The following is a 27,586-nucleotide window of genomic DNA, read 5'->3' as shown; positions in this document are numbered from 1 at the left end:
TGAGATGCCCCAGAATGCAGCTACCACAACAGTAATTTGGCTGGAGCAACACAGCCTATCGGTTCGGACATATATTGTAAATATGCAAAAATATTACATAGTTTTGAAAAAACAGCATATAACTGCTTGGGATATAAATAATAAAACAACTCTCAAAACAGCAAGTTGCTTGATCTTAGGTGCAGGTTCAAATACCCAACTAAAATCATGTAGGTCACCGAGGTTAACTATGTCATTGCCGCTCCGCGATCAGGGCACGGAAGACAGGAGCGATCATTCCGTGGTACTGCACGCGCGAAGGCATGTCGGTGCCCGGGGGGGCACCAGCACTCACTGGCCCCAGTCTGAGCGGGGTAACCCCTCGGCCAGAGGGCAGCAAAAGCCCCGCCCTGGGGCTCCCTGGCGCAGCAGGGGCGTGAGGTCACGCGGCTGCGGTGTCTGCGGGGGCCGCTCGCAGAGCTCCCCGCACTGGTTACGCGGCGGCCACCCCGAGGGCGAGACGCGCGTGTTCCGGCCGCTGCTGGGGGACGCGCTCACGTCACACTGGGAGCTCCGGCGCTGCCTTTGCCTCCCCGCGCCCGGCCGCACACAAGCTGTGAGCGCGCGGCACTCGGGGGCGGAGCCCGGCCCGGGGCGGGGCGGGCCGCTCTGCCTACCGCTAACTTGGTGCGCGCGCGCGCGCGGGTCCTGGCTCCTCCTCCCGTATCCCGGCGAAGCTGCCGCGCTCCTCTCGCGAGAGTTTAACAGAGTGCGCCCCCGAGACATCCGGGTCCCTCCCCGCCGCCCCGCGCTGCTTGGCCCGGCCGGAGCCCGGAGGAAAGATGGCGGTGGAGTCGCGGGTCACGCAGGAGGAGATTAAGAAGGAGCCTGAGAAGCCCATCGACAGGGAGAAGGTATCGCGGGGCAGGGCCGCCCAAGGGCGCTGTGGGGGGAGAGGGCCGCGCCTGGGGCCGGTGCTGACGGCCTGTGTTTCCCCCTTGCAGACGTGCCCGCTGCTGCTGAGGGTCTTCACCACCAACAACGGGCGGCACCACCGCATGGACGAGTTCTCCCGCGGCAACGTGCCCTCCAGCGAGTTGCAGATCTACACCTGGTGAGCGCTGCCCTCCCCTGGGACCAGCCGCGCTTCGAGGCCTGGCCTCTCCCTGAGCTGCAGCTCCCGTATAGACCCTGCCGTCTGGGCTGTTGTATTCTCACCCATGATCCAAAACTGCATCCAATCTGCCACGCCCTAATCTGCCATAGAGGGCCTTGCACTGTAGTTGTAGGCATGTGTATTTTTATTAAAAACAACCCGTGGCTGTAATAGCTAAACGTAGAAAGAAGAAGGCTGCTGTTGTCCTGCTATGATACTGCATCGTGTGCAGTCATAATGACTGGGAATCTCATGCCTAAGATTGGAACAAAGAATTTCATATGTAACTTAACTAACTATAGGCCATTGCTAGAGATTCTGTATTTGATGTGTCAACTGACTGCCTCAGACTTTCAAAGATCTATATGTTGGAATACTCTTCATTAATTTGGTGTAAATACACAATATAAAAGACTTCTTACTTTAACACTCTTGTACATTTGAAATTCTTTATTCCAAAGTAGGCTTAAACATTACTTTGTCTTAAAAACTGGTTGTTTTGGCTGCCTGTAGTAACTAAGACCATGTCTGCACTAGCACTTATGTTGGCAAAACTTTTGTTGCTGAGGTGTGTGGAAAAAAACACACCCGAGTGACATACATTTTGCCATCATATGCGCTCATGTGCACAGCACTATGTTGGTGGGAGACACTCTGCTGCTGACATAGTTACCGCTCATTGAGCTGCTTTTATTATGTCAACAGGTGAGCTCTCTCCCATCTGTACAGAGCAGCTACACGAGCGATCTTACAGCGGCGCAGCTGTATTGGTACAGCTGTGCCACTATAAGCTTGTAAATGTAGACATGGCCTAAGTTCCATGTCTCTTGAAGACTACCAAAAAAGTTATCCCAAAATGTTGAGTATTATATAGAAAGTGTGTTAGTAATTTTTGTGCTATGTTTTGTATACATTTCATGGTGTGCAGTTTGCATGTGGTATTTTGTGTATTGTGGAGAAGGTGTTATCTCTGGTGGCAACCAATGTTCTTTATGAACTCTTTAGTTCGTTAAGTTTAGTTTGGAAAACTAGTTTGGCCCAAAAGTTGCCAGAGTTACTCTTCAAAAACATTCTTATTTGTCTTCAACATTTGAAGAATGTCAAACTTAGTTATGTGTTGCTGATGCTGACTTGGGAATGAACTTTGTCTAAAACTTCTTTGTCTCCAGGTATCTTGTTACTACTCCAAACTTCCCATATAGCAAAATTTCCTTGTGCATCAATGACCTAGTTGAATAAACTAACTTTTGTTGTGAATAGGTTGGAGGCCCAGTCCTGCTGTATTAATTTTAATTGGAATTATGGACCCAAACCTGGTCATTGATGTCTGGGAAATTTTTGCCTTCAGCAGAAGCCAGATCAGGCTCAGTCAACACAGTGCCCTCTATTGACTGGTTAGAGCTAGAATGAACAACAAAAAATTATTTTTAGGTTTTAGTCCTGACTGTAAAGGTAATTCTGTCTCCTGTCAGGATAGTAACCATGATCTTATTATAAGGCTGACTTTGACTTCCTCTATCATGTGTATGTACATTAAAAAAGCTTTCAAATTACAATTTATTACTTTATATTGGAGGCCTCAACTGAGATCAGGGCCCCTCTGCAGTAGATACCTTGCAACTACATAGTGATGATGGGTCCCTATTGTGAAGAATTTACAGTCAAAATAGACTAGACAAAGGGTGGAGGGGAAACAGGTACAGTGAGGTGAAGTGACTTGCCCAACATCATAGTAGGTTAGTAGCTGAACCAGGATTAGAACCCAAATCTGAGTCCCAGTCCAGTGCCTTATCTACTAGACCATTTTGCCTCAAGTGTTTAATTGGTGTCTTATGTCTTCAGATGTTTAAAGTAAGTCCTCGCTGACAACAAAAAAACATGCTCAGAATATTTTAAATAACTGAATTTTTTAGATTAAATACTTTAAAAATGGATCCTCATTGAAGCTTGTGAAGTGACTAACATGAAATATGTAGTACACGGAAATACAGAAGTATATAAAAATCTTACACTGCCCAAATGTGAACTATATATTTCCTTGCTTTTACATGCTGGTTTTGTAAGTGATAGTACATAGTTAACAAACAATTGTCACTTACCTTAAATGAGGTTTGAAATTTTTATACATTTGACAATAATATGAACCATCCTGATGAGTTGTAATGTGTCTTTCTTTCTTTTAAATCTAGGATGGATGCAACTTTAAAAGAGCTGACCAGTTTAGTGAAAGAGGTCTACCCAGAAGCACGGAAGAAGGGCACACACTTCAATTTTGCAATAGTTTTTACAGAACTCAAGAGACCCGGTTATAGGTAAATGACATTTCTTCTCCAGATTCATAGAATATTTCAGTCAGCAGAGCTGTAAACTGTTTTTCATCAACACTTATTTAAAGTCTGATATCATCTGAAATCTAGTCCTAATAAAGAGAGAATTGCATGGTGACTGCAATGCTTCTAAAGTTTCTTTTGTTCTTCCCAAAACAACGAACATGTGTTTGCCTAATCTGCTGGTCACCTCATAGGCAACCACCCAGGATATGTACCTGTAGCATAGAGTGGAAATGGAAGGCTTGTTGCCCCAGATGGTATGGGGAGTGACTAGATCCTCTATCTAATAAGTGCTTATTATTAGGGCCCTACCAAATTCACAGTCAAGTTCAGTCATAGGATTTTTAAAATAGTAAATTTCATGATTTCAGCAATTTAAATCTGAAATTTTGTAGTGTTGTAATTGTAGGGGTCCTGACCCAAAAAGAAGTTTGCGGGGGTGGGGGGGGGAGGAAGGTCACAAGGTTATTGTGTGTGTGTGGGGGGGGTGTTGCAGTACTGCTACCCTTACTTCTGCGCTGCTGCTGGTGGCTGTGCTACCTTCATTGCTGGGCAGCTGGAGAGCAGCAGCTGCTGGCCGGGAGCACCGCTCTGAAGGCAGAGCCAACGCCAGCAGCAGCACAGAAGTAAGGGTGGCACGGGATGGTATTGCCACCCTTACTTCTGCACTGCTTCCTGCAGAGCTGGGCCCTGAGTGAGCAGCTGCCACTCTCTGGCCGTTGAGCTCTGAAGGCAGTGCAGAAGTAAGGATTTGCAATACTGTGACATCCCCCCCTAAAATAACTGTGAACCCCCCGCAACTCCCTTTTGGGTTAGGGCCCCCAATTTGAGAACCCTGGTCTCTCCTGTGAAATGTGTATAGTGTAGGGTAAAAGCACACACAGGACCAGATTTCACAGGGGGAGACCAGATTTCACGGTCCATGACATGTTTTTCATGGCTGTGAATTTGGTAGGGTCCTACTTATGATCTTGGGACTGATACTTCTGTCATAATGGTCCTCTGTCAACCAGTGATGTAGGCATTCACTCATCAGTGACCAGTTAAAGAGCAGTGAATGTGTCCTGCTATATCATTTACATTGTTTTCTTTACAAGTTTCTTCCCTTTAACTTGACAGTTTTTTCTGAGCTAAAATTTAATGTAAATTTACATAATTGTTCTATCCCGAGTTGTACTGTTTCTCTAGTGAAGACAGAGCATGTGGAGTGTGAGTGGGTTCCACCTCTGTATTCAACTAGTTGAAGATAGCATGAGGGGAAAAAAACTAAAACCAGTCACTAGAAGATTATATTTGGGCCTTAAATGAGTTTTCAGTTTAGAGAGAGGTGGACTCTTTGCCTCTAATTATTAATTTGCATTTCACATCCTCCCTGCAGGGTGAAGGAGATTGGCAGCACAATGTCAGGCAGAAAGGGCACAGACGATTCCATGACTCTGCAGTCTCAGAAGTTCCAGATTGGAGACTACTTGGATATAGCAATTACTCCTCCAAATCGTGCACCGCCCCCATCAGGACGCATGAGACCATACTAAGTGACAAAGTGTCACTTTGTTTAAAACTGATCACGTATATTTCCCTTTGATAGTATTTGCTGCTTGAAACAGGCTCTTTTTTGTTTTTATTGCTAAGCAAGAACATCTGAGAACACACTTAAGCCTTGGAAACATGGGTTACTTTTAACTCTTTATTTTACTCTGTTTAGAAGAAAATATCTTTCAGCAGCTTCATAATCCTTTTCATAGTAGTTATGGTTTGAAAAGTAGGAATGTTCAGTGTTTCACAGTCTCTAAAATATGAGCAGCATAACATAGAAGTGTTCTTTTCTGTTAGAAACTGTCATGTTTGGACCAAATATATTGCTATGTCATCCAAAATTTAGTGTCTGTTTTTAAAGATTAAATCAGGTCTGCGTAATAAGTGTTTAATTAAACTGTTAATGTCAGGAGTTGTTTCAACAAATTGTGGCCTCTAAAATGAGGAGTGAAGCTTTCCCTGAATGACCCTGTAACTGACTCCTTTGTGGGATGAATGGAGTTAATGTGGTGGTAACTCTGTGCAAAGTCATAAGAAAATTGGGCTTTATGTCTCTGAGGGCTTTAAGTCTTTTTAAGATAATTTCATCTTTAGTGGTAAGTCTTTCTCAGCTGAGTGAGATTCAGGGAAAGACATGGTATCTTCTAAATTGATGTAGCTGTTTTTCAGATTGTAGAGAAACTGGCAAAACTAGTTAGCTAATTGATCTAAGGCATAAATACACCACATTGTAAAATGTCAGTTGGCGAGAGATCTAAAAATCTTAAATTCCAAATGCTAAGTTTACATTGAGTATTTCTTAAGGATGTTACTATACTACGAAACTTCACTGTTCAAAGTATATGTCATGCTCCTTGGTTAACCTTTTGAAGAAGTAAACAATCCCTTTCTTGCTCATTTCACTTTGAATTCCTGTAAACTGCTGCTTTTGACTTTTGAATAACAAAATTTCAGTTGGAAAGAACTTCAGTGTCAAAACGCTAAATAGTCCCCTTTAAAACTCAGCCACGCAGCAGTAATCTCTGCAAAGGCAGCTCCAAAACACTTCCTGTATGAAAAAATGAGATTCCCCCTTTCCCTGTTATTTCTTCCTTTGTCTACAGTTTACAGCAAAAGCAGTTAGTGGCAAGGGTTCCTGGGCTAGAGTCTGCTTTTCTTTACTCTTCAAATATATTCACTTTACTCAGTATGGTATGTTAGCAACTTGCCTTTTCAGTGTCTGAAGGCTAAATTATTTAGTAAAATTTAAAACAAGCATTTCTAAGGTCACAGGTGTGACTTCACTGGAAAGTGATAATGTAAGTACTGAAAATCAGGGGCAGGTTCTAAATTAACTTAATTCTTACCCATATATGTAAAGTAGCAGAAGTCTTTTTGAAAATCCTGATGGTGGCTTACACCGAACTGAATGTGTTTCAATAATGTAACAAGTTTTTCTTTTCAACAAGACGGGTGCCTGGAAACATCATAGTTCCTTAGCCACTGCCCCCCTTTCCTGTTGTTCCTTGATTCTTAGAACTGTATGGGTGTTAAAAGGGAGTCCAGAAAGCAAAGACTGACTTTAAGGGTCTGATCATATTAATGGGGGGGGTTAATGAGCACAACAGTGATTGCCAAGCTCAGAAAAAGCTACACCTGACATGGCTTGCAGGATTCTGCTTTATTTGCATTAGTAATTATCTTTGATAACACTTTAGCCATACCTACCACACCAGTGCTCCCATGACTGACTCCCTCTGTGAAAGGTGCCTAGCCCATATCCAGCCAGAGTGCTATGCTGCCTCACTGGTTTCTGATTCTTCTATGGAAGGAATGGACATAAGTTTTATGAGTATGTATTTTATTTTTAGGGCCCTACCAAATTTATGGCCAAGAACAATGCATTACGGACTGGGAAATCTGGCTATGTAGGGAGGGGCAGGGCTCCCCATCCCAGAGTCCCTGCTCCCAGGTCCTCATCTGCTCTGCCTTTCCCCCACCCCATTTCTTCCTGTCGCTACTTGCTCCCAGTTCTCCTCCTTGCCCAATCTTAGTGTTCTCCCAACCTCCTTTGGCTCCTTGTCCTAGTCTTTTGCCAGGAGGTCCCATAGCTCCTTGTCAGCTGTCTCCATCCTTCACCAGTGGTTGCCAGTTTGCCTCCCTGACCTTGTGCAAGCCCGGTCCCCTTACTGACCATTCCAAATAGCTTTTGTCATGCACTCCTCTTGTTCCAAGCCCCTGTATTTGATTCGGGCAATTTACTCCTTCATGCTGCCTGGGAGTCAGGGCTGGGGTGAGGGGTCATTGACAGCACAGGAGAGAATCTCCCTACTTTCAGTTCTGGTGCTCAGACCTGGCATGGCCCACAGCAGCTCAGAGCTGCACTTGCAAGGAAAATTCTTTTCAGCTCCCTGCAGCACGGCTAATGCAAATGGAATCTTTGGGGAAAATAAGCTCAAGCCAGTGAGAGCATGCACACTGCAGTTTTTCAGATACTTATAACTTGGCCAAATTTGAAGGGGAACAGCAAAAAGCACATCCCTGACAAAGGCTACCTTCCCCAGGCCACATTTTAAGTCCCTGGTTCAAGGCATTGGTCCTGCCTCAGCACAGTCTTGGAATTGATGACTTCTCAAGGTCCCTTTCAGCCCTATATTTCTGAGGGTGCTAGAGCTTTTCAAAGAGAAGGTCACCAGAAGGGCCAAATCAATGAATGTTTCCACAACTTTGGTCTTGGAAACAGCTGACCCACTTTGGCCTGAAGTTTTCAAAAAAAAAATAATTCAGCCTAAGGCAGACAGCTGCTCTAGAAAATGTCACCCCAAAGGGTTAGTTTGGCAAAGTTCTAAGCAACTGAAAACAGGGTCTTATAATAACAAATGTCAGGCACCTTTAATGGTGGGTGGTGCTACTGCCCTCACCTATAGCATTTACTTCCATATCGTGTACTTTTTGCTTGTTTAATTCAAAATAAATAGGACCCTATCAAATTCATGGTCCAGTTTGGTCAATTTTTGGTCATAAGATTTTTTTCATGGTCATAGGATTTTAAAAATGGTCAGTGTCACTGTTTCAGATGTTTACATCTGAAATTTCACAGTGTTGTAACTATGGGGGTCTGGACCCAAAAGGAGGTGGTGGGAGTGGGGTGGTCACAAGGCTTTGTAGGGGAGTCTTGGGATTCCCACCCTTACTTCTGTGCTGCTCCTAGCAGGAACGCTGCCTTTAGACAGGGCAGCCAGATAGCAGTGCAGAAGTGAGGGTCACAGGGTATTAGGGTGACCAGACAGCAAGTGTGAAAAATCAGGACAGGAGGTGGGGGGTAATAGGCTTCTATATAAGAAAAAGCCTCAAATATCGGGACTGTCCCTATAAAATCAGGACATCTTGTCACCCTACAGGGTATAGATGGTGGGTTACCATATGTCTGGGGTTTTTTTAGGTGGCAGCCTCCCAGCCAGGTTTGGGGCTGACAACTTGAGCTGCAGCCTCTCTGCCTGGGGCGGGGCTGACAGCTTTTTCAAAAGAACTGAGCTTGTCCCAAGTCGGAGTAGGACTTTTCATGCTCATTCCAGCCACCAGGTGTCACTGTGGCATCAGGTGCTAGATTAAGCAAGCTGAGAGAGAGAGCACATGCCTCTACTGGAGCCCAGGCAGTGACAGGGAAGAAAAACAGAACTTGACTCCTATGGAGAGGTATGAGAAACATGGGGGGACTGGGACTGAGAAAAGAGGGGAATAGGAGCAGAGGGCACATGGGGGACAGAAGGGTCTGGAACCACTAGAGAACACTCCTCTCCAGACGTTGGTATTGAAGCTATGGATCCTGACTGCAACTGTGTGTGTCATTCCACTCTGGTCTACAAGGGGAATAATCACTTACTATTGCTTGAACCCTCAAGCTTTGTGCTGCCGATCCATAGGTCCCAAATCTGGTGATGATCCATCTGGGGGCCAATATGGTTCCACATGATGGAATTTCTAGTTTTCCAGTTTGCTTTTTAAAAAAATTTAGGAAGATACATACAGAAAAATTAAAACATTTAGTCTGCAAAGTCAAGTCCTCAAAAGGCCTGTGCAACCTTAATTTGCCCCCCTATGTGCATATGTATTATGATACAGTCTTTAATTACATGATCATATCCTATTTTCTTCCATAAGACCTCTGCCTCATTCAGTGCATGGGTGTGCTGTGCCCTGGGAATGAATGATATGTAGAGATAGTGAGGCAGTTATCTGTAGTACATCATTTGTTTTGGAAAGGGCAAGGTGTGTAGTAAATGAAACAGGACAGTGTAGGAAGAGACAGGATGGACTCATGGTTAAGGCTGTTGAATGCTGCCCTTGAGAATTGGATTCTATCCCTGGCATAGAATTCCTATGTGATTCTGGGCAAGTCACTTAAACCAAACTTTTCACACATGGTCACGAGGTGAGAGTTTCTGCTTTTTCTGGGCTCCTGACTGGAGGCACCTGGGGTCCAGATTTACATAAGTGCTGAGCACTCACAATGCATGTGAAGTCAGGGGTAGCTGTGCTTTGAATATATAAAGTGCTATAAAATGTGAACGGCTTTAGAAATTAGTCCCACAGTGAGCCCTGTAATTTAGTGGACACTTTTGACAGTTTGGGCCTTAATCTCTCTGTGCCTCAGTTCCTCAACTGTAAAATGGAAACAATACCACCGCCCCTCATAGAGGTATTAGCGAAACACTCAGATACTGCAATCAGTGCACCACAGAAAAAGCCTATGAGGAAATTAATAATTTTATATTTAGTGCAATGTTTGCATGGTGTGTGGTAAATAAGGGCAGAAGACACATGTTAAATTAAGGATATAAAAAAAAATCAAATAGCTGGTCATTCACCAAGCAGTGTCCTCCTGTGCAACACTAGCATATTGCATACACACAAAGGGTGGGAATTAAGGTTGCCTGGACAATCTTGACACTGGCACTTCTAACATTTGAATGCTTGACTTTGCAAACTTAATATTTATAAAAAGAAACAGGGGGTCCTGTGGCACCTTTAAGACTAACAGAAGTATTGGGAGCATAAGCTTTTGTGGGTAAGAACCTCACTTCTTCAGCTGAACCCAAAGCAACTCTCAGGTCTATCTACACTCAAAAAGGTTTGCCTATGTGATTGTACCAGTAATCCCCCCAGTGGAGACACAGCTTCTACTGACACTTGGTGCCAGCTGCAAAGGGTTCACTGTTCTTTACAAGCAATTTCTGCCTCAGACCTGACAAGCCCCAGGCCAATGGGGGTGGCGGGAAGCCGCGGCCAGCACATCCCTCGGCCCGTGCCGCTTCCCGCAGCCCCCATTGGCCTGGAGCGGCGAACCGCGGCCAGTGGGAGCCGCGATCGGCCGAACCAGCCGACGCGGCAGGTAAACAAACTGGCCCAGCCTGCCAGGGTGCTTACCCTGGCGAGCCGCGTGCCAGAGGTTGCCGACCCCTGTTCTAGGATAATTTAAGGTACAGGCTGTATGTAATACAGGAATGGGGGGCTAAGGTAAAATGGGCAAAGTGGGGTACACAGTTCCTTTGGGAATGGAGGACCTGGAATTTCTGTGAGTATCCAGTGGTCAAGCTGGATACCACAGGGGGACAGCAGGAAGGGACTTGGGGGCTGAGGTCCATCTATTGTCAACCCGCAGAGCAAAGGCAGGACTGACTTAGCCAAGAGGAGTGTGCTTGGGGGCCTGCCAGACTGGTGATGTTAGGGAGCTAACACCCAGCTGGCACAGAAAAACTCCCTGGTGCTGGCAGCAGGTGGCAACAAGATGATGCACAGCCCTAGGTGGCCTGAAAAGCATCACACCGGTATAGCTTATACCATCTCCCCAAACTACATAAGCGGTACTGGCAAAAGCCCACTTTTTGCTATAACTGCATCTACAGTGGAGCTTTTGCTAGTACAAAAATGTCATAAAAAAACCCACACTCCTAATCAATACTCTTATACCAGCAAAAGTTTCTAGCGTAGACCTGGCCTCGGTTCCCTAGTCATTGTTCTCCATACAACTCCCTTCCTCCTCCCCAGTTACCTCATACACAGGCTAGGTTGAACTCCTTGGTCACCAGATCATCATCTTTTTGATGCTACTGCCGCCACCTAGGCCAGAGTTTGCTTCTTTCTTCTTCTGAGGTTCATATTCCCTGCTCTGGGCTCCTCATTAGAAGAGAGAGGAAGACCTGAGAGCAGAGTAGCAATCTGATTGGCTGGTAAGGGTGATCCATTGGCCCAGCCCATTGATAGCGACCTGGGGAAGAAAGGAAGTGAGAACAGAGCAAAAAGCTGATGGTCTCATCCTTCATAGCTTTCTCAGGAGCAGCACTTGTCCTCCTAAACTCTGCAGGTGGATTGCTACAGATGAGTGAGTGTGTCTGTAGGCCATGCTCCATTTACATATGGACGTTCCCGGCCCTGCCGTTATAAGACTCTGCAAAACAAGCTCTCAGAACAGGGATTCTAAATATACATTGCTTGAAAATAGTACATTTGGCCCTTCGATGGGCCTGATTCTCTACTACTTTGTGTCTTGTGTGGTCATTTACACCTCTGTAAAGTGAACATAAAGCAATCCTAAATCAGAATGGTAGCATTTGGGCTAACTTTGGACAGGTCTAAATGACAACACAAGGACAAAGGCAGAGGAGAATCCAGTTCATCTTTTATATACTTCTGGTGTGTTTATATTTTGTGGTAACCAACGAAAGAATTTTGTGTGTGTCTCAGTGAAGGTTGTATTGAGGAAATATGCATTTCTTTGGACTCGATGAGGGTAATGTGTTTGTTTATTACACGGGGCAGTGCAAGATTTACAATGTCCTTTACTTTTCCACTAACTTGCTTTTAAGTGTAAAGGTTTTGTAAAGGTTGCAAGAGGTAATTACAATGTTGTCATTGCTTCTCCTTCCTACTGAGTTTTCAATTGAAGTTTATTGATTTGGGGATTGGGTTAGGGGCAAACAGCAACTTCTCATCAGCATGCCTTGAAATTGTATGCACTGTATTCTCCCTTCATAGGCCAGTAATCTGCTCATGCTATCTGATCATTTATGCTTACAGTTCCATTGATATAGAAAAGAAAAACTATGACAAAACCAATTACAATTACTTTGTTAAAAAGAGAGGCATGCATACCAAATATGCTATTAGGGCTGTCGATTAATCGCAGTTAACTCTCGTGATTAACCCCAAAAAATTAATTGCGATTAATCGCCGTTTCAATCGCACTGTTACACAACGGAATACCCATTGAAATTTATTAAGTATTTGTGGATGTTTTTCTACATTTTCAAATACACCTCTACCCCGATAACACACTGTCCTCGGGAGCCAAAAAATTTTACCGCATTATAGGTGAAACCATGTTATATCGAACTTGCTTTGATCCGCCGGAGCACGCAGCCCCCCCCCCAAGCGCTGTTTACCGCGTTATATCCGAATTCGTGTTATATCGGGTGGCGTTATATCAGGATAGAGGTGTATATTGATTTCAGTTACAACACAAAATACAAAGTGTACAGTGCTCACTTTATATTATTTTTATTACAAATATATGCACTGTAAAAATGATAAACAAAAGAAATCGTATTTTTCAATTCACCTCATACAAGTACAGTAGTGCAATCTCTTTATCGTGAAAGTGCTACTTTTAAATGTAGATTTTTTTTGTTACATAACTGCACTCAAAAACAAAACAATGTAAAACTTTTAGAGCCTACAAGTCCACGCAATCCTACTTCTTGTTCAGCCAATTGCTAAGACAAAACAAGTTTGTTTACATTTACGGGAGATAATGCTGCCTGCTTCTTATTTACAATGTCACCTGAAAGTGAGAACAGACATTTGCATGGCACTGTTGTAGCTGGCATTGCAAGGTATTTACATGCCCGATATGCTAAATATTCGTATGGCCCTTCATGCTTCGGGCACCATTCCAGAGGACATGCTTCCATGCTGATGACGCTCGTTAAAAAACATAATGTGTTAATTAAATTTTGACTGAACTCCTTGGGAGAGAATTGTATGTTTTCCGCTCTGTTTTACTCGCATTCTGCCATGTATTTCATATTATATCAGTCTCAGATGATGACCCAGCATGTTGTTCATTTTAAGAACACTTTTACTGCAGATTTGACAAAACACAAAGAAGGTACCAATGTGAGATTTCTAAAAATAGCTACAGCACTCGACCCAAGGTTTAAGAATCTGAAGTGCCTTCCAAAATCTGAGAGGGATGAAGTGTTGTGGAACATGCTTTCAGAAGTCTTAAAAGAACAACACTCCGATGTGGAAACTACAGAACCCGAACCACCAAAAAAGAAAATCAACCTTCTGCTGGTGGCATCTGATTCAGATAATGAAAGTGAACATACGTCGGTCTGCACTGCTTTGGATCGTTATTGAGCAGAACCCGTCATTAGCATGGATGCATGTAGTCTGGAATGGTGGTTGAAGATGAAGGGACATATGAATTTTTAGCACATCTGGCACGTAAATATCTTGTGATGCCGGCTACAACAGTGCCATGCGAACGTTATTTTTTGTACATAATTCTACATTTGTAAGTTCAACTTTCATGATAAAGAGCTTGCACTACAGTACTTGTATGAGGTGAATTGAAAAATACTATTTCTTTTGTTTTTTACAGCACAAATATTTGTAATAAAAAATAAATATAAAGTAAGCACTGTACACTTTGTAGTCTGTGTTGTAATTTAAATCAATATATTTGAAAATGTAGAAAACATCCAAAAATATTTAAATAAATGGTATTCTATTATTGTTTAACAGTACGATTAATCGCATGATTAATCACGCTTAATTATTTTCATTGTACGATTAATCGTGATTAATTTTTTTAATCGCTTGACAGCCCTATTTACTATACAATTATGGTTATAGTTTTAAAGACCATTGAAACTAGCATCGTGCTCTGTCCTTGGTCTCTCCCTGCCGTTGGCACAAATATCAGTTTAAAACAAAGTGGTGTTTTACAAAAAGAATTAAAACTTTATTTTGGATCCAGAACATGTAAAGCATTTTGTTTTTAAAACCAAACTGCTGATATTCAATCATGAATCTACACAAAAGGTTTTCTTTCTAGTCAGTGTCATAATTGTGACTCATAACAATGCCCAACATAAAGTAATAAGGCTTTCACACACACAAGTGCTGGTAAGAAAACAGAACTTTAACTCCTAGCGAGGGCTGTCAAGTGATTAAAAAAATTAATCGCGATTAATCGTGCTGTTAAACAATAATAGAATACCATTTATTGAAATATTTTCAAATGTGGAACTCCTATGATTGATTAGTTGGTTGCTACATCCATTGCTATCAAGCTTCTCCATTCCTGCTCCCAGATCCCAGTGCACAGACACATTCATCTGTGATTGGGGTACAGAGCTGGGTTTTTGTTCTCCCCACTTCATTCAGAAAGTTAGAGTGAGCAGGGTGAAGGTGCTATTGCTGGCACCCTGATGACCCTCCTACCCTTGATTCTCAGGGGACCTTCCTTTGAGTATATAGGCCAAGTTCTCTTAACATGCCTTTTAAAAAAGTTTGATTGCAAAGTGATCAGTGAATTTATCTCAGTGAGCCTATTATTTTATCATCATTCTATCCCAGTTCTTTCCTTCCTCAGGATGAGACACTGTTTTGTTTTATTCGCATGCAGGTGAAACAGATGTTCTCTGTCTCACAAGCTGCCATGAGACCAGGGCAGCTTTTATGACTAGCATAACAGATGGAATAAAGAACACTTGTGTCTGATCGGGCTAGCCATCTTAGGCCTTGTCTAATCTACAGAGTTTTGTCAACAAAGTCAGCTTTCATCAACAAAAGAGTGGAGGTGTACACACTATAGTGCTCCTCCCATTGAAAAAGCTCTCCTGCTTTGCTGACAAAATAAAACCACCTTGACGAGAAGTGTAGAGGTTTTTGCGGCAAAGTTAGATTGAAGAAGTGTCAGTGTAGACACTGCACATAGTTATGTCACTGTGAATAGCCTCCAGGAGGTGACCCACAATGCCTATCCTGACCGCTGTAGTCAGGGTGGACAGCTCATATTGCATCCTCCCAGCTGACATGGCAGCTCCATGCAACGAATGCTCTCTGCTTGGCGCACAACACAGTTATTGGATCTGCTGGGTCTGTGGGGAGAGGAGACTGTGCAGTCCCAGCCCTGCTCCAGCTGTAGGAACTTCGATACCTATGGTCAGATTTCTTGTGTCATGTTGGATAAGGGCTACGAATGGAACACGCATCAGTGCTGTGCAAAGATAAGGGAGCTGAGGCTGGTATACCAGAAGGCAAGGGTATCAAACTGTCATTCTGGTGTTGCGCCAAAGACCTGCCACTTCTATAAGGAGCTGGACGCCATCCTTGATGGCGACACCCCCCCCTCCACTGCCAAGAGCCCTATGGATACTTAGTAGACAGCGGCCAGCGGACTCAACCCCGAGGACAAAATGGTGGATGAGAAGTGGAGTTGGAGGATGAGGTGGAACAGGCAACAAGGTCATCAGTATCGTGGCAAGCCAGGACCTCTTCTTGGGGAGCGGGTAGGCTCTCTGTCCGAGCGAGTTGGCGCCGAGGGGCATGGCGAGGGGGAGTGCCTTGACATCATAGCCAGCTTCCCCTTTGACTACACCAGAGGACGGGGCGGGTCCACCAGTGTTAAAGGTTCCTCCCTCCTGGCGGGCAAGAACGGCGCCATAAGATGCAGGAGGTCCCGAGCAGCTTGATAAGCCTCCGGCGTCGACGGGAGCTGTAGCTGCTGTGTAGGCACAGGCAACCGAGGCGGGGCCGGACTCGACTGCCTCACATGGGCAGGAGTCGACACGGCCCCGGCAGGGGATCCAGTAGTATCGCCCGCCTGGGGTCTCACGTCTCTTGGTTTAGCCAGAGGAGAGCAATTGTCCGGCTTCTGCTTCGTTTGAGGCACCGGCGAGTGGGATCGGTGCCTACTCTCAGTTGGGCCCCGTGAGGAGCCATGTTGGTGCCGAGCGTCTCGGGAGGAGTCCTTTCTCGGCACCAAGCTCGACGATGGTGCCAGGGCGCTCTGCGTCGAGGATGACGCATTAGGAATCGGGTCCCCTGAGCCCGGGTCGGAGTGGGGGCGTAGAGCTGCCTCCATGAGAATCACCTTGAGCCGCTGTTCCCTTTCTTAAAGAGTTCTCGAACGGAACTCGCGGCAGATCTTACAGCGATCTTTTTGATAGGTCTCCCCTGGGCACCGTAAACACGACAAGTGCGGATCACTGTCTGGCATGTGCTTTGCGTAGGCCACACAGTTTTTAAAACCCGGGGACCGTGGCATACCACTGTTCTGGGGAGCTGGGATGTGGGGGGAACCCCCAACAATCTCTATACTAAGAACGCTAAGAACACTAACTAACTAAGGTAACTATATACAACTAGAGAAAGAACGAGCTTGCTGAGCAAGAGCTAAGGGAAGTTCCAGCCCCTGAGGGGGTGGTGGGTCAGCAAGGCTCTATATTGGGCGCCATGAAGGCACGACTCCAGGGGACACCCAGGCCAACCCCACGAATGCTGCTAGGGGAAAAATCTTCCGGCCAATGTGCACATGTGCACGCTCACACCTGATTGGAATGGACATGAACAAGCACATATATTTCTGCCTCAACAAATAATGCAATTGCAAACAAAAAGAACTCTCTTTTATCAATCACAGTTTTGTTGTGTTTTTTAATTTTATTTTTAATTTGTTATTCAAAGGGGAAACCTCAACATTAAGGTAAAGATACTATTAACAAAATGTCAATTTCTTGTTTGGGCTTTTTATAAACTTGTTTGCACTTTTAAATATAGTTATAATAATGTGATAGCAAAAATGTTTAAAAATAACAATTTATGCATAAAGCTAACCAAACAATTTCAACAGGTTTCCACCTTTGGCCAAACACAACCAAGCATCATGAAAGTTTAATACCCTCAAAGTATTTGCATGAACCTGTATTTAAAATTTATTTTGGTTTAATTTTATAGTTGGTTTAATTTTATACGCTTTTCTTTTGTTATGTTATGTTAATGGGAAGCAGTGGTTGTTAAAGTTTGTGCTTCTAAACAGTTAACAAGAGTTAAATTGGTATCACAAGCAAATTAACTCTAAAAAGCTTGGTAAAAATTCTGTTAACTCTTTTGCTAAAACAGAGTGTTCAGTAAGGGAAAGCAATACACCTTCTCATGGAAGATTGTGGGCATTTATTTTAAAATATTAGTAATGCACCTCAAGTGAAAAGGAATGTCTATACAACAATTGCAAAAGTATAGCTTGTGTTATAAAAGACTCGGTCCCTATTACATTGTAAACAAACTAAGTTAAACTTTGTATTAAGTTTGGGTTACTGAAAACAAAAACAAAAATGGAAAACAAAAAACTTTACTATGTTAACTAACAAAAGTTGTTTAAGTTGCATCCCACAGACCAAAGACGCCAGAAAATATTACACCCTGAAGACACCAGATGATATCAGTATACAGTGAAGAAACCCCCAAGCATCAAGAAAAGAAAAATGAAGTGCTTTATAAATAAGAGACTGTCAAATACAGCTCTATCTACCATATATGGACAATTAAGTTAACAATCAGCTAAAAAACACTAGCTGTACCAGGATAAACTGTCATTTAATTTCAACTTGGTTTTTCACTATACAGAAATGTTTTTCACTGTGTAAAAACAACTGTATTATTGCTGTACTACTGTATTATCATTGTACTGCTGTATTATTGCTGTATTGTATTATTGCTGTACAACATGTACAATGTGCATAACCTTGCTAAACTGTTTAACCAACACACAGGTAAAAATCAACAAACGAATGGCAGCAAACAATATGAAGGCAAGGAGAAACAAATTGGTAAAGAAATTATGTTACACAGTAACTACAAATTGGGTAAACAAATTCCCTGTTAGTACCAGTCATAATTTGGGTTACTGACACTGCATCCTAACTAAGGCACATGTTATTCAAAACAATTTTGTTCAGTCTGGGTACCAATACTACATCCTGATACAGCAATATTTGATAAATTGGTTACTGTCCATTCAGTAGGTTATCTTGAAGACAGCATCCATAAAAAACAACTGGATCTACATCAACTTCTGGTGCATCACAGAGCAGTTCAACCAATGGAACAGAGAAGCTAGCCACTTCTGTTTCCTGCCCAGGAAAGTTTACCACAGGGTGACAACCAGCAGTAAGGGTAATCTATAACATGAATGGACAGTTCTGTGTAGTAACTAATTACAATATATTTATATATAAAGGCCTCAGTGATAGTGTCACTACTCCAAATTTCTGTTTTGCTTCTCATATACATAGCACTGTGGGACACATTATCACAATCCCTATCCCAGTATTTCAAAACACTCAGCCTACTACTTATAATGATACAGATGGTAACTGTAATTGCCCTAATAAAAGTGGGTTGCTATCTGCAGTACCACAAGGGCCAAACTACAACAGATTGGAAAAAAATTGTTATGCTTGGATATAAAGTGCTGTTATATGTACATACTATACATATATGTCCATATACACTACAAATATATATGCAATTCATATATATTTATTATTTGGAAGTGTCTCTATAGCTTAATCATAATACTACATTCCTGAATCACGGTCCCTGGCCTAACATTCCCAGGCCCACCATAAGGGACTAAAAAATAATTGGATAATAAAATCTGTCTGCCAGTCGTACGAGGGAATGTGCAGACTAGGGACAGACGGGGCATGAGTGTATGGATGGTAAAATGAGGTGACCACATAACAGGGGGGGGGAGGGATCGCTCAGTGGTTTGAGCATTGGCCTGTTAAAACCAGGGTTGTGAGTTCAATACTTGAGGGGGCCACTTGGGGATCTGGGGCAAAATCTGTACTTGGTCCTGCTAGTGAAGGCGGGGGGCTGGACTCAAGGTCCCTTCTAGTTCTAGGAGATGGGCTATCTCTATTAATTATTATTATTATTAGTGTTTAGCCCACTGGGTTCTCTCCTGAGAACCATACATTATGGTTTTCCGGGACGACGGGTAAACATCCTCCCCGTAAAAAGACAAAAAGTGGGGGAATGTAGTAAGAGGAGGCCCTGAGATATAAACCTTGGTATCAGAGGCCCAGTATGAGGCCTAAGGCCTGAACTAAAGTAATGGTCAAGACTCTGCTAACATAAAGCAAAGTTAAGCTGTGAGCCAGAGGCAGGCCCTGCTCACAGAAGCTGGCAAGGAAAGGGCTGATGCTGCAAAAATACACATTACCTAAAAGGTACTGGACACTAGAGATACCAGAACACTCCGATACTTGCACATTCCACACAGATAACAAGGACAGGGGCAAAAGGGTAATATGATGGATAGAGTTTTTTTGTTCGAACCAACATGTACAAGGTGAGAGGCGGCACCTTACTGCGTAGAGGGGTTGTGCCTTGCTACGTAGAGGGGTTGCACCTCAATACGTCAGGAGTGATGTGTAATCTGTTTGTACCTGTGTATAAGAATGCATCCCTGAGTGGACGTCTTTGTCTGGCCTAGGGGGCAGTGGAAAGTCCCGCCACTGACTGAGCTGGTCCATTGTCAGGGAGCACATATGTACTAGCTAGCAGCACCTTGGATATCTGATTCGGAGAGCTGGAGACCGTTTCTCTTCGACAATAAACCTGGCCCGGGTGCCTTCGTACCTTACAAGAGTCTGTGGTAATTGGGGGTTCTCTCGGGGTCTGCTGTGTCAGCTATCTGCACAGAGCTGGGACAGCACACAGAGGGAACACGCATGCACCCGACTGATATCAACATTGAACAGAGCAGAGCACCACACCGGTAGCGTCTGACAACACTATTCATATTTAAACAGTATGACAGGAGAAATATTTAGTTTATATCTATATTATTCTCACAGCAAAATAACTGACCAAGCATTATTATTTTATCAACTAGAATTGGTTTATAACATAGTAAAAGCATCCTGATTGGTTAATAATTAAATCAGTGTTTTAATATCATGTGCTGCAAAGAGCCGCAGTAGACACATCACAAGCCTGAGTTTGAGTATCACTGGTCTGTAGAATGAGAGAGAGAATATCCCCAAATCCATCATCCAATCACAACCTATAAAGCAGTTCAAAAAAGACAGCCAGTATCAACATATGCCTCTTCAGGCCTTGCAAAAGAAGCTAGGGACATAGGGCAGAACTGTCTGTGGATTTGTTACTTTGTTGGAAGGAACGTAACCAGAATATAAGGTCTGCTGCTGATTCAACATCACAGAGTAATACCACAAAGTTGCAACTGAAGGTCCACAAGAGACACCAATATAAATAAAAGAAGTGTGATACCTCAGGACTTACAAGCCTTATGCAACTTCAACGACATAAACGGAGGCATTCGGTTGCCCTCATTTCCTGATGCCAGCAGTATGTGTCTATGATAACATGTTTAGCCTTACTGCCTAGGTATGGAGTTCACTATTGAAACAGAGCCCAAACCTTTGTTGATGCTGACAGAAATGCTTATAACTGCCTTTTCAGAAGAATAAGAGAACTTTGAGAAGTTAGTCCAAGTGTCTGTTGACTCAGACAGAATACCCCAAATCCAGCACCTGATCACATCAGATAATAGCAGTTCAAGAGACGGACAGCAGCAACTTGTGATTCATGAGGCCTTTCAAAAGAAGCTGGGAATAAATAACAGAATTGTTTGAGGATCTGATATTATTTAGCAAAAATGTTACTATGCTAGGAGCACACAGAGCAACAGCACAGTCTTTGCAAGCTAAGTTGTTCTTGAAAGCTTATAAAGGACTCTGGTGCATGACACGGTCATCTCACCCCAAATAATAAAAACAAGTACACAGGAGAGAGATCAGATATGAGGAAGATGTGCTCAGTATGAGCGGCGGGAGGAGTGGGGGGGGGGGTGTTTAATCTGATCTAAACAAAGTAAGGAAACAAACAAACAATAAAAATAAACATAAAAAATACAATAAAACTGGTCAGACTTTCCAGCAAACAAAGATACATCAGGAGTAATTAGAAGACTCCAGATCATGAGCAAATACATAAGAAAATTTATACTCAGCCTTGTACAAGTTACACAGCCACTCAGAGAGCAAATGCCTCTGTCTGTTTTGGAAATATAGGCTGCCAAGGCCCAGAAGATGATGGTGGCAGATAGCTCAGGGAAAGCTGTTGTGCAGTTTCAACAAGAAAGAGACTGGAAACCTATTTCCTTCATTTCCTAGGGCTTCACAGAAGCAGAGTCATGATATTTGGATATTGGAGAAGAGGGAGCACTCAGGCAAGTCATCATGTTTGCCTTTCCTGGTTGAGTATGGTATTCACTATCTAATCACCACAGGAGCTGTGCTTGGCCTTTCTTTAAACAAACATCTTGGATGAGCTTCCAACCTATTTTTTTTGCTCAGACACCTCCAATTTACCAACAAAAATAGTACATGTGTCAAAAATGATGCTGGCAAAAGGAATGTCTCTTTCTGGAGCACAAAAGGAGGGACAGGAGGTTGAGGTAAATTTTGAGAGTTACAAGACCAACAGTGAGCAATACCACAAATTGTGAGCATGGGTGGTATTAAAAATTCACATGGAACACTTATGCAGAAACACGTGTCATGACAAAACCTTTTAATTAATGTGGGAATTAGTGTCAACCCATAACCAAGAATAATGGAAAATTGTAACCTATGCCAATTACTGCAGCTTTAACCAACAGAAATATTGATGTCAACCAATTTTCCTGGGGTCCTGCAGTTTGAAGCAATGGATCTATTCTTCTGAAATGAGAATGGTGTAATAGACTTCTTATCTGCAAATACTGAACCAGCCAAATTAGAGGAAACAACTCAAACTATACTTTGTCAGCGAAAGTCCATCAACGGTTCTCAGTTGTCTGCTACAGCCGTTACTGTTTTCATTAGACTGTTCTTACAGAACTAAACAAATGACAAAATTGAGAAAAAGTGTAATGAGGATGCGGCAAGTTTAATATACAGACCATAACATTGCAAAAGAGATAAGAGGGTTTCCAGGAAATGATGTAATATGTTCTATATTTTGAAACAATGAGAAGAACTTTAAAGCTGTGTTGACTCCTTTTTTAATTATGTGGCAGAACATCCTTGTGCTCTGCAGAAGAGAAATAGACAGAAATTTAAACTGAAACTGGACTATTTTTAGCTAATATTTTAAGAATGGGATATTATTATCAGTAGGCTCAATCTAGGAGTAACTAGGTGAAATTTAATAGCCTGTGATATACCAAAGGACAGACTAGGTGATTTAATGGCCCCTTTCTGGCCTTAAATTCTATGAAATATAATTTTATTACAGTGGCCCCTAGAGGCTCTAATTGAGGCTCTAACCCAGTTAGCTAGGTATGGTACAAACAGGCCCTCCCCAAAAAGCCTAAGGGAAGGGGAAACAGAGGCACAGAAAGGTGACATGACTTCCCCAATGTCACATGGGACATTGGCAGAGCTGGGATTTGTACCTAAATCCTCTAATTCCTACTGCTGAGCCCCATCAAGTAGACCATGTTGCGCTGAGAATTCTGCCTGCATTGTCTGAGTGCTTCCTAACGGACAATACAAATATAATGGGCATGATGATATGGAATATGTTGTTGTCTCATTTAATTTCTTAATGTTTGTGCTTTGTTGTTTGATATCCTGGAGTTTTTAAAATTTAAACTGTGCTTGACAAATAGGGAGCAAGGGTATTATGACAAATAAACAACTGTCCTACAAATTCAAGATTATACACAAACTGAGTGTATTGTGGCAATGTGCATTATCATCCAGTTTGTATAAGATATATGAATCATAGAATCATAGAATATCAGGGTTGGAAGGGACCTCAGGAGGTCATCTAGTCCAACCCCCAGCTCAAAGCAGGACCAATCCCTTACTAAATCATCCCAGCCAGGGCTTCGTTAAGCCTGACCTTAAAAACCGTAAGGAAGGAGATTCCACCACCTCCCTAGGTAACCCATTCCAGTGCTTCACCACCCTCCCAGTGAAAAAGTTGTTCCTAATATCCAACCTAAACCTCCCCCGCTGCAACTTGAGACCATTACTCCTTGTTCTGTCATCTGGTACCACTGAGAACAGTCTAGATCCATCCTCTTTGGAACCCCCTTTCAGATAGTTGAAAGCAGCTATCAAACCCCCCTCACTTTTCTCTTCTGCAGACTAGACAATCCCAGTTCCCTCAGCCTCTCCTCATAAATCATGTGCTCCAGCCTCCTAATAATTTTTGTTGCCCTCCACAGGATTCTTTCCAATTTTTCCACATCCTTCTTGTAGTGTGGGGCCCAAAATTGGACACAGTACTCCAGATAAGGCCTCACCAATGCTGAATAGAGGGGAACCATCACGTCCCTCGATCTGCCCCTACTTATACAGCCCAAAATGCCGTTAGCCTTCTTGGCAACAAGGGCACACTGTTGACTCATATGGATATGATTTCATTAAAAGATCCATTGTCTGGAAAAAAGTTCAGTAAAGTTCACTCAAATTTAGACTCCAGCCTACAATGGCTGTTTCTTCTTTATGGCATTTAAGTGCAAGTGTTTCTAGGTTGCAAACACTTTCAGGGAGGGGAATTTGTGAGGGTAGTACAAGGGGACTGAACTTCAAATGAAGGAATGGAATCCAGCAAGAGAAAATGTAGGTCAAAGAACAGAGAAACATTTCTAAAAGTGAGGCCTATTGGAGCAAGGAATAATCCCCAAGGGGAGTCCTAGTGCTGGTCATTAAAACTCAAACTGGACAAAAATAATTAGAAATGCACTGAAGGGATGAATCTAGCCCTGGCCTCGCCCAAGGAATACGTTAGGCGACCTAATAAATCCTTTGTTATTCTACAGCTCTATGAGGAAAAGCTGTTTTCAAGCAAGGTGGGATTTTTCCTTTGGGTTCCTGAATTAAACTGGTGGGGATGAGGAGAGCTAAAAACATCCCCCCAATATCTCTCCAGCTGAGGCTATTTTGTGGGGAGGTGGGAAGAAGTAATACTCTCTTACAGGTACACAACATCTTTCACCCAAAGGAGCTCAAAACACTCTACAAACTGCACCGGAAGAATCCCTTCACTCATCCCCATTTGGGGTGACAAGGCAGTAGCCAGGAACGTTAACCCCCAGAGCCTGCTGCATCACAGGAGGAGAGAGGATGTTCTGGCCAGTGGCACCAGAGCAAATCCCTGCCCTACAGAGAGCATCATAAGATCCTTAGTGCCTGTCCACCCTGGTGGTGAGTCCCGCCCCTTTACATGTGGTGGAGAAAATTGGCACACCGTCACCCCAATACAAGGGGAAGCTAGAAGACTGTGGGGACTATTACCTGACTGAGAGACAATGGAGGTAGAGAAATGGAGTCAGACTACTTGAGAGTCTGTGTGGCCTGGCTAGCCAAGCAGCAGATGTATACGCTTAAGCTGCTGTGAGAGAGGGGCTATAGAGAGCGAGTAGAGAAGCAAGGTCCCAAGGTCGGCCAGAAGCCCAAGTAGGGCAGTGTTACGCCTGTTGGCAAAAGGGCCACTTTAAGAGGGAGTGCCCCTACTGGAAAGAGGGACAGTGGAGAAGAGAATACCTCTACTGGGATGGGGAACAGAGACCCCACCCGGCAAATGGGAAGAAGATAGAGCACACGAGAGTCCCCCCTGCGAAGTGAACAGGGAGGCAGACTTCAGAAGATCATTCTAGGGAAAATAAGTAATTTAAATTAGCTTATGAAGTAGTAGGTTATCAAGGAATCCAGTACTCCAAAAGGGTTTAACGTAAAAATCAAAAACTTATTTGAATTGAACAGTGAGACTATAAAAACAAAAGGCAAAACCAAACCATCCTCTTTTTTTTTTCTTTTTGTGCTGTAGCAAAATTCATTTAGAAAATATATTTTGTAAGAATGTAAAAAAAAAAAAAAAGGAAAAAAAAAAGGGGGGGGGGTGTTGTGGTTTATCAAAAGGTGAAATGCGTAACTTAACCTTGCTAGGATATTCATTCATTCAGCCACATTTATTCTGGCTGTTCTCATGGCATATACTTTCCAGTGCACCAAAGCCTTCTGAATTGTTTTCCAAAGTGGACTGTAATTTCAATGGGCTAAATTTGCTGATATTTTAACTCCTATCCAATTGCTTCAGAAGCCTTTTTAAATTCAAACCTCTCACCATAAAACTTCCTGATAGAATCAGTGGGATAAAAATATAGTGATCTTTTTCTCTGCAGTAATTGTAAGTGCTGACATGGAGCCAAACTCCTTCCATTTTATAAGATATTAGGAAGACAAATTGTTTTGGAGAAATGGTGGTATCATTACAGATAAGGTTTCAACAACGGCATGTAATTCTTCAGCACTGAAGCTGATTTACAAATTTTATTTCAGTGCTTTACATGTATGGTGTTAAGTGCCTTCAGGATGCCTCTATTTGTTACAGAGGATGCCTCATTCATGGGACACTTGTTACAGAAATACTCAATTTCATTTCACAGTTTCATAGCCCTGTCCAGAAATTCTCTAATACAAATTCCAAAACCAAAAAACGTAAACCAGGGAAGTTGGTAAGTGGTAAGGTATAGTAGTTACCTATTGCACCTGTTACAAAAACCAAGCATTTAAAAGCAAGGAAATAAAAACTTAATGACACTGTATTACTCTAATAACATAAGCATAAATATTCAAATCAAGTATGAAGAAATGCAAGTTTTTTCATAACACATCAATCATAAACCATAGTTGTTTTTTAAAGGGACCATTTTGGTAATTTGGCAGTAGTATCTAAATATGTCTTTTCCCTATTTTCATTTTCTGCTGTTTACACCAATCCCCGGCAAACCCCACCCACAATCAGCCAGCAATCACAGCCTTCCATAACCAAGCAAGATACCAGTGAATTTGTCCTGTTAGCCAATTTTCCCACAAAGATACCACAGCAGACTGAGTGGATGGCGCTCCAGGCCCAATCCACTCACAACAGGATTTGTGCCCCTCGTAGGAGCCACATTTGTCCCCCAACTACCACCACAGAGAAACGTTTGGGGACACTCCACCCCCTCCTCCATGCTATTTATGTGTGTGCATGCAACCTTACTAAGATTGCCAGGTGTCTGGTTTTCTACCAGATCGCCCAGTCAAAAAGAGACCCTGGCGGCTCCAGTTGGCACCTAGTCTGGTTGGTGGTGCAGCAGGGGCCTGGGGCTAAGGCAGGCTCCCTGCCTGCCCTAGTTCTGAATGGCTTTGGGAAGCGGCCGCTGAGGCCATGCAGCCCCTAGGCGCATAGGCGGCCGGGAACTGCGACCAATGGGAGCTGCGGGGGCGGCGCCTGCAGGCATGAAGGCAGCAAGCGGAGCCTCCCTGGCAGCCCATCATCTAGGGGCTGCAGGGACCTGGTGGCTGCTTCCCAGGAGCCATGGTAAGTGCTGCTGGGACCCCACATCCTCTCATACACCCCAACCCCCGGCCCCAGCCCAGAGTCCCCTCCCACACCCAAACTCCATCCCAGAGCCTGCACCCCCCAACCCCAGCCCCCTCCTGCACCCAAACCCCTCATCTCTGGCCCCACCCCAGAGCCCACACCTCCAGCTGGAGCCCTCACCCCCTGCCCAAACCTGGAGCCCCTTCCTTCACCCCAAACCCTTCATCCCTGCCCCCACCCCCAGCTGGAGCCCTCACCCCCCTCCTGCCCCCAATTCCCTGGCCCATCCCACTGAAAGTGAGTGAGGGTGGGGGACAGCGAGTGATGGAGGGAGGGGGGATGGAGTGAGCAGGGGTGGGGCCTTGGGGAAGGGGAGTTCAGTTTTGTGTGATTAGAAAGTTGGCTACCCTAAACCTTACTATAAGGTTCCTCTTTCCCACACCACTAACCCTAAAAGAGTGGTTAGTAATGGGGGCCTGGTCCTTCTCTCCCCCCACATTCCTACAGGGGATGACTTCAGGCCAGACATGCCTTCACTAGAGGCAGCAGGGAAAAAAAACAATTTATAAAAACTTTACAACTGTAAAGTCTTTGGACTCATTCGCTTCCCTGGCCTTTGTCACTGCCTTCCTTCAGCATTAGCCAGCTCAGGATTATCTGCTGTAGCTCTATCCAGCTTTCTCTCTCCTGCCTGCCCACTGCCTGAGCCAGTATGCCTCTTGTTGCTGCAGGCCTGGGCTCTTCAGTGACCATCCTGCTCTGCTTCTTCAGGTAAGCCTGGTTATTGGGCTGCTCTCCTCTGCCTCATCTTATCCCGCCTTGTTCAGACCGGTGCTTTGGCTGCTGAGAAGTGGTAATTTGATAAATGCCTTTGTTTGTGAAGCTCTGAAATGCACTAGTTACAGTAACAAACAAGTATATTTTTCTGGAAGAAATGAGCCTGCAATAGGGGAGAAACCATTTAGCTCCAAAAAGAGAAACCCTTACGAGTTTTACAGACTTCTTTTCTACTTCAATTTTTACAAATATTGTGGCAAGACCAGTACCATTAAAGACAATGACAAGTAAACTATCAACATTAACAATTACATACTTATAACACTCCCTGACTATGTGCCACACTAATCCAAACCTGGAC

General features: G+C 43.6%; 1 protein-coding gene across 1 annotated transcript; it reads left to right on the top strand.

Annotated features, from left to right (window-relative positions):
- The first annotated feature begins 695 nt into the window (after nt 1-695).
- Nucleotides 696-7,991, top strand: SAP18 (Sin3A associated protein 18). The gene is made up of 4 exons (XM_065420640.1): nt 696-893; nt 984-1,093; nt 3,325-3,447; nt 4,844-7,991. The coding sequence occupies exons 1-4, from the start codon at nt 822-824 to the stop codon at nt 4,998-5,000; spliced, it is 462 nt and encodes a 153-aa protein (XP_065276712.1). The 5' UTR covers nt 696-821; the 3' UTR covers nt 5,001-7,991.
- Nucleotides 7,992-27,586: the final 19,595 nt, after the last annotated feature.

Source organism: Emys orbicularis, chromosome 1 (genome assembly GCF_028017835.1).
Source record: "Emys orbicularis isolate rEmyOrb1 chromosome 1, rEmyOrb1.hap1, whole genome shotgun sequence".
Classification (NCBI taxonomy): Eukaryota; Metazoa; Chordata; order Testudines; family Emydidae; genus Emys; species Emys orbicularis.
Note: the sequence above shows the minus strand (reverse complement) of the source record. Positions and strands in the feature narration are given on the sequence as shown.

Coding starts and splice junctions, on each gene's coding strand:
- SAP18 (XM_065420640.1), top strand. CDS start 822: ATGGCGGTGGAGTCGCGGGTCACGCAGGAGGAGATTAAGAAGGAGCCT. Junction 894..983: donor AGCCCATCGACAGGGAGAAG/GTATCGCGGGGC, acceptor TCCCCCTTGCAG/ACGTGCCCGCTGCTGCTGAG. Junction 3,448..4,843: donor CTCAAGAGACCCGGTTATAG/GTAAATGACATT, acceptor TCCTCCCTGCAG/GGTGAAGGAGATTGGCAGCA.